The sequence below is a fragment of the Notolepis coatsorum genome (assembly GCF_963971535.1).
Source record: "Notolepis coatsorum genome assembly, chromosome: 14".
NCBI lineage: Eukaryota > Metazoa > Chordata > Actinopteri > Aulopiformes > Paralepididae > Notolepis > Notolepis coatsorum.
The window spans coordinates 31,339,098-31,357,382 of NC_140178.1; the positions used below are offsets into that span (position 1 = coordinate 31,339,098).

General features: G+C 41.0%; 1 protein-coding gene across 1 annotated transcript; it reads left to right on the top strand.

The window, feature by feature from the left end:
* Nucleotides 1-12,601: 12,601 nt before the first annotated feature.
* Nucleotides 12,602-17,504, top strand: mylpfa (myosin light chain, phosphorylatable, fast skeletal muscle a). The gene is made up of 7 exons (XM_084329974.1): nucleotides 12,602-12,678; nucleotides 13,375-13,473; nucleotides 15,230-15,305; nucleotides 15,414-15,518; nucleotides 15,869-15,947; nucleotides 16,055-16,103; nucleotides 16,639-17,504. Exons 1-7 carry the CDS (start codon nucleotides 12,676-12,678, stop codon nucleotides 16,738-16,740), a joined length of 513 nt encoding a protein of 170 aa, XP_084186100.1. The 5' UTR covers nucleotides 12,602-12,675; the 3' UTR covers nucleotides 16,741-17,504.
* Nucleotides 17,505-18,285: the final 781 nt, after the last annotated feature.

Consider the following 18,285-nt stretch of genomic DNA (forward strand, 5'->3'; position numbering starts at 1 on the left):
AATAAAAAAGACTTACGAAAAAAAGAAAAATACTATACTATACATTGTGCGTATACATCCCTGATATATATACTTTGCATGTAGACCGATCTACCTGCGAGCAGGTATGTGCTGCATCCTCTATCGGGATGCCACCCTTCTCCATATTGCATGTGAGAGAAAGCGTCCCAGACACATGTAGGTGTGCATGATAGCATGCATGCATGTGTGTCTCCAACATATGTATGTGGGTACGTGTATCACGTAAGCATGTGTACATGCCTCACATGTGTGTGTGTGTGCATCTTCCAGGTATGCGACTGTACTCCTATCTCTTGTGTGTGTCTCGTATCCATGTGTGCCTCCGCCCCCTATGTGAGTGTATATCTCAGGTGTGCATATATATGTGCGTCTCAGCTACGTATGTGTGTGTCTCCTATGTACATGTATATCCCCCATATGTGTCAGTGAGAGCCTATACCTCAACTATGTGTATATGTAGGTGTGTGTATGCCTATTTCCTATAAGTGAGTATGTGCATGTATGTGTGCCCCTGACATGTATAACTTAGCCTTGTGCATATAAGTGTGTGTAAACCTATTATGTACACATACGAATATGTGTATCCTAGATACTTGTATGCGGCTAAACATGCGCATATGAGAGTGTGATAGAGACAGTGACCATTCCATAGATATACCATCCGGACATAAAATCCATGTACATACATATATAACACATTATAAAGTACAAGTACCATCAGATCAGATCCCCTTTTTCATATTCATCCTTGATATCATTGTAACCCCACCTTAATCATTTGTCCCCAGACCGTTCAGTCAGGTGTAGAAAACTGTCCCATAAACGTGTATGCAAATAAACAACTTGTGACAAATAAAACTCTTGACTTGACCACCAGCCTCTCTATCTAAATGTTATATTGTTAACTGTCTAGTTAGGCATTAACTGTGTTAATCTAAATGTTATATTGTTAACTGTCTAGTTAAGGCATTAACTGGGTTAATTAATCTAAATGTTATATTGTTAACTGTCTAGTTAAGGCATTAACTGGGTTAAGTGGGGAGTGCGTCATGGTACAGTTTCAGTAAGTGGGGAGTGTAAACAAGTTGAACGCGTCACGTGAAATAACGTTACGTGAATAAACATATAACGTTACAATGTACAGTTTCTGACAGCTGGCTGTGTTGTGAAATGTGCATAACGTTATGAATAAACCGCGAAGTCACGCGAAATAACGTTATAAACGCGAATCTGGTAGTATATTTATTTGTATCTTCTTGAGATGATAACATTACATCCGCATTTTACCGCATGGCGAGCTAAACCAATCAGAGAGGGGCTTCGCTCAACCAATCAAAGAGGGGGCTGCAGAAATGGAGCCCAACCAATCAGAGAGGCGTCTGCAGAACCTCAGCCATTGGGTGGGACCCAAATCACGTCACCAAAATCAGCCAATGGAAGCGAGGGGTTGCTATGTGCGGGGCTTGTATGTGCGGGGCTTGTAAGCGCTGGTCTGAACGGCTGCAGCTGGAAGCATCTCCTATGATGCCTGAATTTCCCCCAAGGGGATCAATAAAGGAATATCTTATCTTATCTTAATAAAAAGAGGCAGCATCTCAGTGGACATGGTAGTCACTGGCAGGCAGGGAACAGCAGGGGGTGCCATAGGTACAGTCTAGTTGTAACTGGGCCAACAGTTCACCCCCTTCATTAAAGGGAAATACCACCCATTTTAACCTCTTAACCTGCAATGGCCATTTTAGTTTTCGTTTTGCAAACCAAAACAACATACTTTATACTTATAGCACATGCATGATTGATTGATTGATTGAAAACTTTATTAACATATTGCAGAATGGGTACAATACAGTACAGCTCAATACACACATTGCTGCAGACCAGAGAAAGACTTTCGTCTTGTTTACATCAGGGTCCCCCATTTTCAATTCATCATAACATATATGACATACACGACATACAGATAGACAGTACTGCTACATCTATACATTTATGACATACCAGATTTACAAATACAGTACTGTTTGTGATACCAAAAGAGTCTAAAAAAGAGAGTATATACATTTGACGTAGAAACTGTATATTGGAGGAGGTTGGGTAGGTGGGGTGGGGGGGGGGGTGGGGGGGTGTTGGGTAGGTGGCAGTGGTGCAGTCGTAATATGGGAACTGGTTACACGCCACGCGCATACATGTTCCCTCAGTTGCGCACAGAACAGATGATTATTATGCATAACAATGGAGATCAAGCAGCCCCCCACCTTCTCGTAGGTTCCTATTATTATGCAAAGTATAGGTGAGAAGTGCCGGCCGCCGGCCGGGTAGCTTTCTACAACGGCCGGGTACTTATCATCGCGCCCTGAGTGACTACTAATAACACGCTGTGTAACCGCATGTGTTAGCACGACTGCACCCCTGGTAGGTGGGGTGGGTGGGGTAAAACTGTACATTGGGATATCGACAAAACCTTACTTTGTTCCAAGAAGAGGGTCTTGTGTATTATTGGGTTAGGACATTTACTGTACATTTACAGGGGCCAGTTTCGAATTGCAGTCTCCCGTAGGTGCTCTTTGAGAGTGGTTTTGAAAGTGGGTAGTGATTCACATTCCTTTGCAGCTTTGGGTAGGGCGTTCCACATTGATGTGGCATAATTGCGAAACGTGTTTAGTCCCTTGTTTGAGCCGAATCTGGGTTTAACATGATTTGTTGAGCTCCCTCTGGTGTTGTGGTCGTGTATTCACTGACCTTTGTAGACCAGGCCCATTGCAAGTTGCTGTACTCTGTCGTCTACTCTAAGCCATCCTAGGTAGTCAAAGTGGGCAGGGGTGAGGTGGGTTCTAGGAGTAAGGTCAAGTAGTAGTCTGACCAGTTTGTTTTGTGATGTTTGTAATCTTGTTTTTAGCGCCTTTGAGGTGCTTTGGTACCATGAGGTGCATGCATAGTCGTAGTACCCTTGAATGAGTGCTCCTGCCAGAGTCTTCAGGGTATTCTTGTTTACCAGAGAGGAGATCCGGTACAGGAATCTAGTTCGTTGGTTGACTTTTTTTTTTTTATTACAAAGTGATGCCATTTTGTCACAGGAAAGATTTGCCTCTAGGATGGAACCCAGGTATGTAATTTCATCTTTCCTTGTGACAATATTGTCACCCACTGTAACTGAGAAGCCGTCGGTCTTGCTGAGTTTGTTATTTGATCAGAAGGGAATGGACTCTGTTTTACCCAGGTGTAATAATAGTTTGTTATCAGCGAGCCAGGTGCAGATTCTGCCGAGTTCTGAGCTGAGGTTGCAGTCACAAGCTGACGACATGTCATTTGCATAAATTATGAGCCTGGTCTCTTTTGAAAGATGACATTCTGAAGTTTCTGATTCCAGATATCTTTTTTTTTTTACTTTTAGTGCTAACGTAATAGAGTAACATAGGTCTAAACTTGAGTTGTAGAAAAACTTGTTACTCAAGTTTTTCTGTAGTAGTAAGTAGTCCAGAGGTAGTATTTCCCCAGAAGGTGGTATGGCTTACAAATCCCTTCAGACCCATAGCCTTACGCCTTATGTAGTACATGTCCAAATTTCATAAAGATCCATTCAGAAATGAGTGATTAGGAGTGATTTTGGTAAACTGTAAAAAAGAAAAACTGAATTTTCTCATATAGACTTCAATTCATTCGGCTGTTTTTCTCTTCCTGTTTTTGCTCGTTAGTTTTTTTTTGTTTTTTAGATTCATACATCCCCACGTGGGTTATCATTGGAAAGCCACCCTCATTGGCTACAAAAATCCACAATCATTTTCGAGATTGGATCTCGATTGACGGAACTACTGCGCCAAGAGTCGGGAGTGGTATTTTGCGCAATACCGTGTACTTTGCACAAGCCTCAAATACCGGCATGTAACTCGAGAACCGCTGAACGGATTTTGTCGGATTTTGTGCACACCCGAGCCACTAGAGGTCGCCAGTGGGCAAATCGTCCTAAATACGTCCCGCCGGTGGGTCGGCGCATGCTAAGAGAATTCAGATATGTTATTCCTGTGCCCTGGGGCAGTTCAGTCAGTCTTTGTGAACATGCACCACTTTCTCCTGAAGAAAGAGAAATCAGAGAGAGAGAACCCTCCAATCGGTGATGTCACTGGGATTTAAATAATGAATGGGGCTCTGACCTTATGAGGCCATACAATGTTTGTGTGAGCTCTTACACCCAAACAGGATTTATATTCTAGCACTGTGCATTGTTCATTTGGGTGCAATAGTGTTCATTGTGGAGTAGCCCCAGACTTTACGTCCCAGTTTGGTGGGTTCAAAGAGGGTCCTCTCTCTGATTTCTATCTTTAGGAGAGAGTGGTGCATGTTCACAAATACTGACTCGACTGTAGCTGGGCTTAGGAAGAGCATACTGTGAATTCCTATAATGGGTGGCATTCCCCTTTACTGTAAGGTTCCCGAGGGCTTTGCTTTTAGTAGCTCAAAAAAGGCTTGAGATTTTTTATTTTTTTTTTAGCAGGCGGACCATTTTGAAGTCTGACTATTCCTGCAACCAAACATTTGAAATACAATGTTTGAGAAAGAAGCCTGTAGTGCAAAAACAATGATGACTTTATCAAGCAGACTGAAATATTCTTGACAGATGGAATGTCACAGATGGAATGTCAGACACTATTTACAGTGTTATTTCTATACAGTTGATTTCTATACAGTGTGGTATTTACAGTGATTCCTATACAGTGTTGTATTTACAGTGATTCCTTTAAAGTGTTGTATTTACAGTGATTTCTATACAGTGTTGTATTTACAGTGATTTCTATACAGTGTTGTATTTACAGTGGTTTCTATACTGTGTGGTATTTACAGTGATTTCTATACAGCATGGTATTTACAGTGATTTCTATACAGTGTGGTATTTACAGTGATTTCTATACAGTGTGGTATTTACAGTGATTTCTATACAGTGTGGTATTTGCAGTGATTATAGCCCATAAGAGCATTTGGGAGACATTTTCAAAGAATGTTTCCAGGGTCCTCAATCTGATATTAGGAGACCCCACATCAGGTCCTAGAACACATTGTGTGACAGACAAGGAAGAAAATAATGCATTTGGCAACAATTGCCAACAAACCAATACATTCAGGAGATCAACTGCTCATTTTACACCATACTCACAGCTCTCAAGTTTAATTTCCAATCAATCCACATCATAGCAATACTATGATCACTTTCACATGTAACTGTTTAGCTAGAGTGACTCAGCCTTTTACTTACTACTTACACTCATCTTCAGTGTAACTCTTGGTACTTGGTTGGTAACCCCATCTCACAGACCTTCTCTTTACCCCCATGTCCAACCTTTGCAGTTCCAGGGGACAGAGCATTCTCTCCAGGGCAGCTCCCAGGCTCTGGAATTCAATATCCAATCCATCCATCCTTGTACAGTATGTTTGTGTTGTGCTTGTCTGTTGTTTTATTGTCTCACTACCTTCGCCCCTTGGTGTAAAGCCAAGAAAAGCTATATAAATCTAATTTCTTATTGTTAATCATTATGGTTGATAATATAGGTTTGCCCTGAGTGGGAGGTTCGAAGGGTCAAAGTGGGTATCAAACAGGAGGGAAGACTGTCAGGTTTTAAACTGTGGATACCAAACAGAGAAGGTAAAGACGACTTTGAACTGTTAAACAGTAATTCAGAACAATTGTATTGCACTGTAAACATTTTTTATTTTATATGTCTGCACTTTATGTGCTCATGTCATGTCTATACTACTTATTGCACTGCACTATTTTACTCTGTCTATTCTATCTTACTCTTTTTATTATTGTCTATTTTTAAAACTGAATCAAACCATAAACAATGTGGCCTGTTGGGATGTTAGATCCTAATGTGAAAAACTGTGATTTTATATGTCTGCACTTTATTTTTTTTGTATTTTTTGTATTTTTTTGTATTTTTTTTAATTATCTTTTAAACATACACATAAACAAACATGACAACATAAAATTAGATATACAAGCATTAATTAACAGTGCACATCCAATGAAATCACCATTTAAATAAATGTCTTATACAAGATATACACCACCTGCTATCTAATACCCTACACACATATGCTCTCGCTCGCTCCCCCCCCCCGGGCCCCCCCTTGGATAATCCATCCATTATCATTCGCTCCTAACCAGGCACTACAATTATATGCTATCTTTTATTCTCTCCACCACTTCTAACCACATTGTAATTTTGGATTCACTGAGACCCAAAATTCTTGCTGTAGATATTTCTAGATAAATCACATCGAGATTAGCTGTATAGGTACTGCACGCTCAAAAACATCATTCAACAGTAATACAGAGGGGTGTACAGGTATATTCAGAGTTAAGAGATTTGATAATTGCTGGGTCACTTCTTTCCAGAATATCTTGACTGGTGGGCAGTCCCAATACATGTGCATAAATGTACCCTCGTCCCCATTTGTACATAAGGAGCATTTGGAGTCTTGTTTAAGACCCATTCTGTTCAGTCTTATAGGAGTCAAGTATGTCCTATGAATATAGTTAAGATTGATTTGTTGATGGTCCGGGTTCCGTGATGCAAGTCGAACATTTGCCCAGGCTTCTTGCCAATCAAAATCTATTTCCAGGTCTGGTATATCCCTCCTCCAGACTGAGTCTAGGTGGAGGGTTTCATACGAGGACGTTAGTAATTGATGATAAAAATCTGATACAAAACCTCTCGATGTCTCTCTTTCATAGAAGAATTTGTGGTATCTGTGGTGTACAATTGGTATCCTTAATGGGACACCGTGAGCCTTCAAACATAATAATAACTGTGCGTAAAAATAATATGTGGAACCGGTGAGATTAAATTTTTTGTGTATTTCCTCATAACTACAAAAACCCTGTTTGTTGAAAACATCTCCTAATGTGTGTATGCCCTGCTTTTCCCATCTAGGGAATCTTATAGGTCGTTTTCCAATCAGGAGTGCATTGTTATTGAATAAGGGAGTATGATTATGCCATTTATGTGGGTTGGAATATTTTTTTTGTGTTTCACGCCATATCAGGATCGCATGAGTAATAATGGGGCCAAATTTCAGTTCGCATTGCTTAATTGATAATTTGGTGTATACTATGTCCTGCAGCCTATGTGGTGCTACTATATTTACTTCTAAATTTCTCCAGGATACTGATGCTTGGGGATCAAACCAGGTTGTCAGTGGTCTTAAAGTGTACGCCTTAAAATAGTGGAAAAAATCTGGAAATGCCATACCTCTGTCGGCTTTGTTTCTCTGTGCGGTGGATCTTTTTATACGTGGTGGTTTGTTATTCCAAATAAATGTGTATGCGGAAGAGTGTAATATTTTCCAGTAACCATCTGATGTCTGCACTTTATGTGTGCTCATTTTATGCCTGTCTTTTTTCTGTTGTGGAGCACTTTGAGCTGCAGTTTCTGTATGAAAGGTGCTATACAAATAAAGTTGTATTGTTATTGGTATTATTATGATCTACTTTTCTGAGTGAAAATGCAAGAGTTGAAAACTGAGCTCACTCTAATTAAAATGTTGCTGCAGCGATGTAGCCTCTCCCAGACCAAATGATGTAGCCTCTCCCAGACCAAATGATGTAGCCTATCCCAGACCAAATGATGTAGCCTATCCCAGAGTGTATCAATTAGCTAGCAAAACAGTACTAGGTGACCAAACACACATCTAAGAGAAGCTGCCTAGGCTGTATTTCATAGTTTACTCGCACATACAGATGTGAAACACATGCATACACATGTGTAACACACACACGCACATACATGTGAACATACACACATATACCTGCATGTGTGTTTGTGTGTGTGTGTACAAGCATTTAACATGTATGTGTGTGTTTCACATATACAATTGTGTTTCAAATGTGCTTGTACAGGTATTTCATGTATGTGTGAGTATTCGGTCTATACATGTACACATACGTTTGTGCGAGTATTTCATGTATGTATGTGTATGAGTAGTCATCAGTATGCACGTATATGCAAATGATTTATAAGTCTATGTGCAATTATTTCAGATGTATGTATGCAGGTAGTCTATAGGCTACATGTATGTATGTGTGTGTGTGTGCGTGTGTTGGTTGAAGGTTTCACATGTCGCTGCCGGCGGGACAAAACCTCATAACTCCATTTAAATTATTATTATTTTTAATTATAAATCAACTCCGTAGATCATCCTCCATAGTGTGTGTGGGTTTTACAACGTTTAAACAATGGGAAAGCATTAAACCAATCATCTGTCTAAACCTCGTAACTCTATTCGCCCTCAAATCTGTGTTCGTTTTTTTCATCTGCTGAAAAGTAGGGTTTTTGGAGTTATGAGGTTTTGTCCCGCCAGCAGCGATGTGTATGTGCAAGTAAACTATGAAATATGGCCTTCTCACAGACACTGAGGTGTTCATTTCAATGCCATCCTCTTATATGGGTCGTCTCCCTCTCCTGACGTAGAGAGGGTCTTCACATTCCAAAACATACAGACTGACAGGCCAATCATTTAAAAGGTGATAAATGAGTTTAAGGGCGCGTGGCAAGTGTCACTTTTCACAGAATAGCCATGGAATACACACTGTCTGTATCTCAACACCTTACTGCCGTCACACGACGTAAACATTATAGGAATTTACCACCAAACGATATAGGATATAGGCACCACAGCGGGAATACTTTAATGTTATTGTGTTATCCTCTGTATGTTCAATTAATGTATTTGTCATCGTATATCTTTTATTTTGTATTCTTTTTGATATGTCAAATCAAATCAGACCATGTGCTGTGGGCAGGTCACACTGCAGAGACTGATGCATCTGTGTGGTTTATGCATGGGCTAGATCCACAAAGAATGGATTGCACAGTGCTAATTGCACTCTTACTTACAATTCATTATGAATTGAAAATGGGGGACCCTGATGTAAACGAGACGAAAGTCTTTCTCTGGTCTGCATCCCCTTAACAATTGTGTGTATTGAGCCTTACTGTAGTGTATTGTACCCATTGATTCTGCAATCTGTTAATAACATTTTCATTCAATTAATCACTGCGCCGTGATTAGCACTGTGCAATCCATTCTTTGTGGATCTAGCCCATAGAGGTTGTCTCTCCACTCTACTGTTGTCAGTGTTGTATTATTAGCTACACAGGGGTTCCAAATAGTTTATGCAATAAGCCTCTGCTGTGATTGACTTCAAGTCTGGAAATACAAGTTTTCCATGAGCTATTTTATAAATATTTGCACAGTAATAAGTTAACTAATCAACATTTATGCTACTTGCCTCCCAGACTGGTCAATGAAATAGGCAACAAACAAGTAAAACAATGTAAAATTAATGAATTAATTAATACACATTTTTTAAAGTAATCAGTCAGGGAAAAAGGTATAGGCTCAGGGGGAAAATTCCCCTTGAAATTTCATTAAAAAAGCCTGGAAATTAAATTATTAGGGGGCAAAATATGCCCTGGAAAAAAACATTATAGAAAATGATTAAGTACAATTTATTGTATACCAACTGTGCCAAATGTTCTGATCATGTAATGACTGAGTGGCACATGTCAAATTCCTGGAACAGTGGGTGGTGATAATGAAGAGGAGCTGAGGTCACAGGTCACAGGGAGGGCTGACAGCAGACAACAGGCCCTGGATATTCTGGAGGTGGGTACAATATAAAGCCACTCTAATCCAAATGGCCGCTGTCCTGGAAACTAAAGCATGACACGCCACCTCCCACCGGCGCTGCGAGCTGGAGAGTCTCACGTGTCCACCAGCCCCACGGGCCACGAGCTGCAAGTGAGCGAAAAGCAGAAAAGTGGAAAAACAAAAATCCGAGACAAGGATGAAGGGAGGATTAAAAAAAAGAAAAGAAACGAGGGGCCTACACCTACAATGAAAATTCAAGCCTTTTTACTTATTATTTATTTTTTACTTTATTTTCTTTCTATTATTTCATTTTTTATTTATTATTATTATTATTATTATTATTATTATTATTATTATTATTATTATTATTATTATTATTATTATTATTATTATTATTATTATTATTATTATTATTATTATTATTATTATTATTATTATTATTATTATTATTATTATTATTATTATTATTATTATTATTATTATTATTATTATTATTATTATTATTATTATTATTATTATTATTATTATTATTATTATTATTATTATTATTATTATTATTATTATTATTATTATTATTATTTATATATGTATGTGGGGACGAGTAGGGATGGATATTAGATGTATACCATGGATGGATAGGTATACCAGTCCAGGATCTATACTGGTACTCACCCTTTTGTTTGTGTTTTTGTCTCTTGTTTTGTATGGGTGATGGGTAAAAAAATAAATAAAAAAGTGTCAAGATTTAAAATATGCGTATGTACATTTGTGTGTGTATGTACGTATACGTATGGATATGTGCAGTTATGTATGTGTATGTGGGTACACATACTATACCTAAATGTAAAGTGACTTTCTTTGACACAATAAAGTATAAAAAAAATTAAATAAAAAATTAAATAAATTAATCAAAGGGATGAGATTATAAATGTAATTGAAAAAAAATTTATGAAAAAAGGAAAATACATGTTTTTGACATATAGGCTATACAAAGATAAAGGTAAAGGAAGGTATATTGTTGAGAAGGAGTTGGAAGTTGGGGGGCTAGTACGTTTAATTAGCTATTTTGGTCCCCCTCAGCTGTCAGTTTTATATTCTCCTCAGAACTTATATGTGGCCATCGCCCTCCCCACCTCCCCTTACTTTAATTGGGGGGTCTAGAAGAGTTGAGGGGCATTACAGTCTGCATGTGGAAACAGGTGGAAATGTGTTCAGGGTCATCACTAAAGAGGTACCAGGATCCTTCCATTATAGAAATGGGGTCTAAAGCCAGAGGTTAACGTGTGCTTAGATGTCTAAACATAGTCTTGTTGGTCCCTGGGCTCCTAGATAGTTAGGATGGGTTAAATGCAGAGGACAAATCTCGGGTACATATGAAAGTGTACTTGACAATAAAGATATTCTTATTTTTCTTCACTTTATTAATGTAGCACTGCCAACACAATACTAAATCCTCATCTAGGGGGGCGGATGAGAAAAGACATGTAGACCATATATCCATGTTTTGATTCAGTTGAAAAGATCCATGTACCCACAAACCATCACTTGCTAATCACTCACAAGTGGGTTATGCAAGTTTTACATTTGATCTAAATTTGCAGTCAGACATATGATTACGTTACCGTTGTTTACACATTTTATAACAAATACTTGAGTGATTTCATTCCAGATTGCTTACTTCTGAAGTTCTGACGTGTTGTAATTGCAATGCAAGTACAATACATTAAATGCAGAAGTGATACATAACATTTATCATGGCAGTACAATGGTATTTATAGTATGGCCAGTACCGTGTGAAATGACTGTTAAGCTATACCATGATCTTCAATTTAGCCTACTTACATGTGACCCAAATGTGCACAAGCTCTGACCTCAAGCCTAAAATGGACTTAGTGTACAGTATATGGTTCTTCATTTGAAGGGCTCAATTGTGGGTAGACTATACATGCAACGCAGGGCTTGCAGATGGAACATTATGACAACTTTATTGTGCAAAATTAATACAACTTTTTTTAAATATCAAAATACAATTATATTTCCAGCTTTCTGTCACATATCTCATGTGTTTGAGTTTGAATGGTGGTGTTATTATTTATCAGCCATCCTGAAAAATGCTAAAATGTCATTTCAGAACCTTTTAGGTAAGACAAGTGCTTTGCAGAAAAGCATAAATAACCTATTCGATGTGGAATGGCATGTATATATACAAAGTCAATCCATATGAACATAGATGATGGGGAAACGGTTATAGAACGCTTATATTTCCGTCTGTAATATAGCAATGGATATATCACAAACCAAAAATAAAGTGAGGGGGAGTCTCTGCGGGCCGACGCGGACGGACCTCACACGGGCGGGGAGAGACTGTGTCCAGTGGTCCAGAAAGCGTCAATGTCCCGAATGTCCATATTAGTCCACGTGGGACCGCACAATTATGGCATGATCCCAGTGGTATCATGTTTGCTTAATTCCAAGCAACTCCTTGCGTCTATTTCTGATCTGTCGTAAGGCGATATCCTACAGCCCATTCAGACACCTTCCATCAACTCAACTAAACTAAACTCAACTAAACTAAACTCAACTAAACTAAACTCACCCCTCTCTCTCTCCCCCTCTCCCTCTCTCTCTCTCTCCCCCTCTCTCCCTCTCTCTCTCTCTCCCTCCCTCCCTCCCTCCCCCATCTGTCTCTCTCTCTCTCCCTCCCTCTCTCTCTCTCCCCCCTCCCTCTCTCTCTCTCTCTCCCCTCTCTCCCTCCCTCCCCCCCTCTCTCCCCCCCCCCTCTCTCTCTCTCTCTCTCTCTCTCTCTCTCTCTCTCTCTCTCTCTCTCTCTCTCTCTCTCTCTCCCCCCCCCTCCCTCTCTCTCATTTATCCCAATCCAAACTTGAGGCTGTGGCTAAAGTTAGCTTGGCCTACAGGGGTATATAAGTCTCGGGGAGTCTGAGAATCAATGCGGCATCACCCAGTCTTCTCTTTCTTGAGCATTCAACTCCCCACGCAAACCGTCTAAAGATGGTGAGTACAAGCGGCGCCACATCACTGTACACACTGCTGGTGGAAAGCTGTACAAGTGGGACTATCTCAAACAACCCTTTGGATTAACAGGACTTTTCCCCCCTTGGCTATGTGGATAGATAGCTTTAGATATCACTTCCAATAGATCACCCGTGCTTTGGACTTTGTCTTGATTGGATTTGGGGCTCACAGCTCTTCTTGGATTTACAGTTATCAGGACACATGTTTCTCAATGTGTTATTAACATTGTTAGTGTATTATGGCTTAATGTGGAGAATAATGTACATTACATTGCATAAACATGATAATATACAGTATGTATATAGGATTAGCTTGAGTGAGTGGAAATGTATGGGAATGCAGGCGACATAGATGCATGTCTTTCTACTTTTTTTTTTTTTTAACGAAATTGTATCTTTTAAAACTAAAACTCTCAAAAACACATATGTATTGACATTATATGCAACACGACTAGTAAAATGACAAATTAGAATTAGACACAGTATGCTTTAGTAATGCTTTAGTAAAAATGTACAGGCTAAAGTAATTCTGTAATCTGTACCTGAGACTGGGGAATCATCATCCAACTCACTCACCTGGCACACACTCTGGGGTCAGAGGTCAATTAGTGTTACCCTGCGGGAGAAAGCAAAGATGGATGAACTTGATGGTTGATATCATGTCCTTGTTTTTCAGGCACCCAAGAAGGCAAAGAGGAGGCAGGGAGGCGGAGAGGGCGGTTCCTCCAACGTGTTCTCCATGTTTGAGCAGAGTCAGATCCAGGAGTACAAGGAGGTGAGGATTTCTGGCCACACAGGTGGTACTTCTGTCATACAGACACCCCAGCAGCAGCAACAACAACAACAGCCTATCGCCGAGTACAAGACAAAGGTTTCACAGTCTAGACGAGATGCCAGGCTGCCTCTTCAGCATTAGACACCTTTAATGTCACAGCAAATATGAAGATGGACTCAGAGGCTAAATTAAGCCTGATGTTGATCTCGGTGGATAATCTGCTCTTGTTTCTTCTTGAGAGCCATGACCAAAATTAGAGTTGGGTTAAGCGGGGTCTGCTTTGGCTGGATCCATGAGCAGTTGCTAGTCTGCATGTTCCATGTTCTCCCCTTCTGGCGATTTAATAAATGCCAGAATGTCATTAGGAGACACTCCGAAATGTCTGTCGCCCTCTGAAGCCTCTCCAGAGATTACTCTCCTCTGACCCCCCAGCTGCCAGTCAGACATCTTCCTAAATCCTCTTGCTGATGACCGCACGTCGAGTGGCGTTAGTCCCAGCATACCTCAAACAAGAAGGGGATGGGTGAGAGAGGAAGTTGGGTATTTTTTGCTCAGCTGACGCTTTCAGAGATTTAGTTATTTAGTCTGGTTAAGGCTTTAAGTTGATCGAATGGCGGCAGGGAAACTTACGTAGAAGAGATTTTAAAAGGTTATCACGTGTAACATGTAAGACATAACCATCAATAGAAGTGGGAAAGAGAAACACTCGAGGTAAAAAGATGCAGGGGTTGAAAAGTCAAGCACAGGTAAATGTAGCTATGAGTATTATCTAAATTAAAAAAAAAAAAAATAACTTACTTCAAGTTTTCAAGTTCCTTTATTACTTGCACTTGTCCTAATATTATACTAACCTACACTGTAGCATTCAACACGTTGATGAACATTGTTACTCAGCTGATAGAGTTGTGCCCTTCCTGATGACTTGTCATACAGAACTTGTAAGTCGCGTTGGATAAAAGCGTCAGCTAAATGTAAATGAGTATGATGGGGTGTACTGTATATGAGATCAAGGACCCAGGATCAGACAGGGACGGAGGTTGTCGAGAGATCGAATCATGGAGGTGTCCATGATTCCGAAGTGTCGTTAAGAGATTTGGTGCTCAGAGTGGAAGGAACATTCCCGGTGCGCTAAGTGATACAGGCTCCTTGATTGCCACTCCGGGAATGTCCGACAAGATCAGTGGGACGGTCTTAACACTCTGCACAGATAGAAAGATGACCACAAGGGAAATGCATTTGCGTCCATGTTCGTGCATAGCCAGTGTATATATAGTGCGCAAGCGTGTGCACGTGTGCGGGGGGGGGGGGTAGAGGGATAGAGAGAGTAAAGAGGGGTGGTGAGGTCAAGTTTAAGTGGTCATCTTATGTTTCATAGACATGAGACGCAGCTTAGCCAGTCCGCTGTGGGAGTAGACAGATCAGGTAGCTGTATCCAAGCGATACTTTCCTAAATTAACATCAAAAAAATTTTAAAAAAAAGCGAGGTCAACTCAAGCTCCCCTGAAGGCCACACTATGGAAAAGACTTCGGCGCGGCCTTCATCTCGCACAGTATCCCCTAACAAGGTTTACACAGCATTTCATAAATACACGTGGCACTTTAACGGCCGTGTTGACAGGGAAGTCTAACGTATAGAAGTCACTTGCTGCCCATTCATAACGTTTTTTGTGTGAACATTCCCTGTCCACTCCCATTCCTCACACAGGAGACTGGATACATTCTGTCTTCATGACATATTCGTGTGTCTTTCTCTCAGGCTTTCACAATCATTGACCAGAATAGAGATGGTATCATCAGCAAAGATGATCTGAGGGACGTTCTGGCTTCATTGGGTGAGTGTTGTAAACGTGCAATGGCAAACGCATCTATCCGGTATATATCGTGTGTGTGAAGCAAAAGGTGCCATTTGTGTTAATCTTTGCCTGCTCTGTGCCGTGCAGGTCAGTTGAACGTGAAGGATGCAGAGTTGGAGGCCATGGTCAAAGAGGCCAGTGGTCCCATCAACTTCACAGTCTTCCTCACCATGTTCGGCGAGAAGCTGAAGGGTGAGCGTCTTATTACATACTTTATTATTATTATTATTATTATTATTATTATTATTATTGTTTTCGATTTCTCTCACTCTCACACTTTGTTGTGTAATTATGATGTAATACTATTAACCTTCTGCGTATTGTCGCAGTGAAAGGGTTAACCGTTTGGTAGTGTGGCAGTGAAAGGGTTAAGTGATAACAATTAAGTGTATCATAACTATACTGTAAGACTATAATCACTGTATTTATTTCTTCGAGTGTTATATCACTGTTATGAGGACATTTATTTCTTAGGGAGTGTTATATTACTGTTATATAACTTGACCCCCGCCCCCCCCCCCCCCCCCCCTGGTCCTCCACAGGAGCCGACCCCGAGGACGTCATCGTTAGCGCCTTCAAAGTCCTGGACCCCGAGGGTACCGGAACCATCAAGAAGGAATTGTGAGCATCTTTATTTTTTGTGTGTTATTCTGCTTATACCTCAGTACATATCCAAATGTTGATAGTTCTGAAATTGACCAAATGTTCTTTGCATACCTCTTTTCCAGCCTCGCTGAGCTCCTGAGCACCCAGTGCGACAGGTTCTCCGAAGAGGAGGTAAGGCCGCTGTCTAGACTGTCAACGAATGCCAATGAATGTCATCATAGTGTATCATGTTCCCTGCACTTAGGCGGGTTGTAAACCCTACGAGAAAGAAATAATCGGCATACTCTTCAGCTCTGACTGGTTTCCTGGACCCTTGCACTGAAGAGCCATAGCCTCTGTTCTTAAAATTCTTTAGACAGCCCATGTATTTGCAGTTGTAAGGTCAATCCATATAACCTGGAGTGTGAATGTGATGTATATCACAAGGAAGGACTCAACACCTACTTCTTTTAACTATGAATGAACACAACACTTCCCATCTTTAGATAATAACATTTGAAAACACTGTTCCTCCTAAACGGCGTCATATGGTTCTTCGTACTCTGAGGTACTCAACTGATGGCGTGGAAACATTGTCCAGTAAACAAGTGGTGTTTTGAAGCAGAAGAGTGTGCAGGTTCTTTCCTCCTCATTCTCTTTTAGCACAGCACCTACTGTACCGAGAAACGTGTGTAACCCCCTTGTGTCTCCTCGTGTTCTCCCACAGATGAAGAACCTGTGGGCCGCCTTCCCCCCAGATGTTGCCGGCAACGTTGACTACAAGAGCATCTGCTACGTCATTACACACGGAGAGGAGAAGGAGGAGTAAAGAGAACGCTAAAAGAAAAGAAACAACAACCATTGCTATACTGTCTTCCATGCCAACCCTCCTTCCTCATCCTTCCCACTTCACCCTCAGTGTCGCTCATGTGTTCTGTCCCTCGTGATCCCCACACCAAAGACTTGTCTCCTTTTCCACAGAGACACTTTACGCGAGAAGGCATGGATCCGTGGGAATGTCTATGTTTGCCTCTGGGGGAAATGGGATTATTTTTTCCAATAAAATGATCTGGCAACATCCGTTCCATTCCCCTTTTCTCATCCACCTTCTCCTTCCTCAAAGCCCTCTCTCTTCTCACCTTTCCCTCTCTATCTAACTGTTTATCTCTTAGCGTATGATTACTTCATCGTTTGGGGGTGTCTCATTGTTCCACTGTCGTGGCATTGGGCGCACGCACATCACCAAAGAACAGGGAAAGACCTCATTCCAAATTATGAAGAGGTCCTCCCAAGGTAGAAAAGGTGAGAAGAGGGAGAACCTCTTTTCCCAGAAGGTTGGGTGGAAAAAACGTGGCCTCCTAAAAGCGACCGCCACTTTTTTCCTCAAAAAGAAAGGGAGACTACAAAGAGAGGGAGAAAAGCCTGAAAGATAACATTCTGTCTTCAAGCTCTTCCACCTCCCCTCCTTCCGACATAGCAGTAAACACCCTGTTCCCACGTGCTGTCTGTTTCCTTGTGACTTGACACTTTCCTTACCTTCACGTGTAATGAATAAAAGGGACAAACTGTGAATAAAACCTCCTTTTTGTACAATCGTGTCTTTTCAGTGGTTCTGTGTGGGAAAGCATCAGGCTTTGTGAGATTGCACCTCTTAAAACCTTTTCATTTCAAGGATCCTCATATGCCCTGTCTCCACTAGCCAGGGTTTAGCCGTGCTGTGGCCTGTCTGGCACACAGTGGGCATCTCCATTGTCTTTAGATCCTGGCCGAGCCTGGCTGGACCCTGGTTATGACAGACACCTTTAACAACCTGGCCAAAGCCTGCTGGGACTGTTGTATCATCGTGGCTTAGCTTGCGTACCACAGTTGGTGGTGTGAATTTTGAAAGGTTGCCTGGCAACCGGAGAGTTTACAAGATACAAACCCAGCCATACCATACCATGCTAGATCATGGCTAGACTCAGCCAGGCTGAACAATGGAATCAGGACTGTAGATATGCAACAGGGAAGGGGTACCCAAAGTCTGGGGACTCACATGAGGCCCTTGAAGGGGTTCTTAGGAAAATGAGGAATCATTAAATCTCACATTTAATACACTAGAAGTTAGCAGAGAGAGAGAGAAAGAGTGTGTAAGAATGAAGGTTCTGATCATAGGTCCTCTCTTTCTACACTAAATCATATCTAACAACAAACACCATCAGTCACTGGTCTATTCGGGGGTCCATGACATGGGCATGCTCGGGAGCCCCTGCATCAGGTCACACCACAGACTCCCAAGGGACAAGCGCTTCTTGGATCTGAATCACTGCACAAGTAGACAGAAACAGGTGCTCTTTGGGGGGTGGGTAGGCCTACGACACACATTGGCAACATT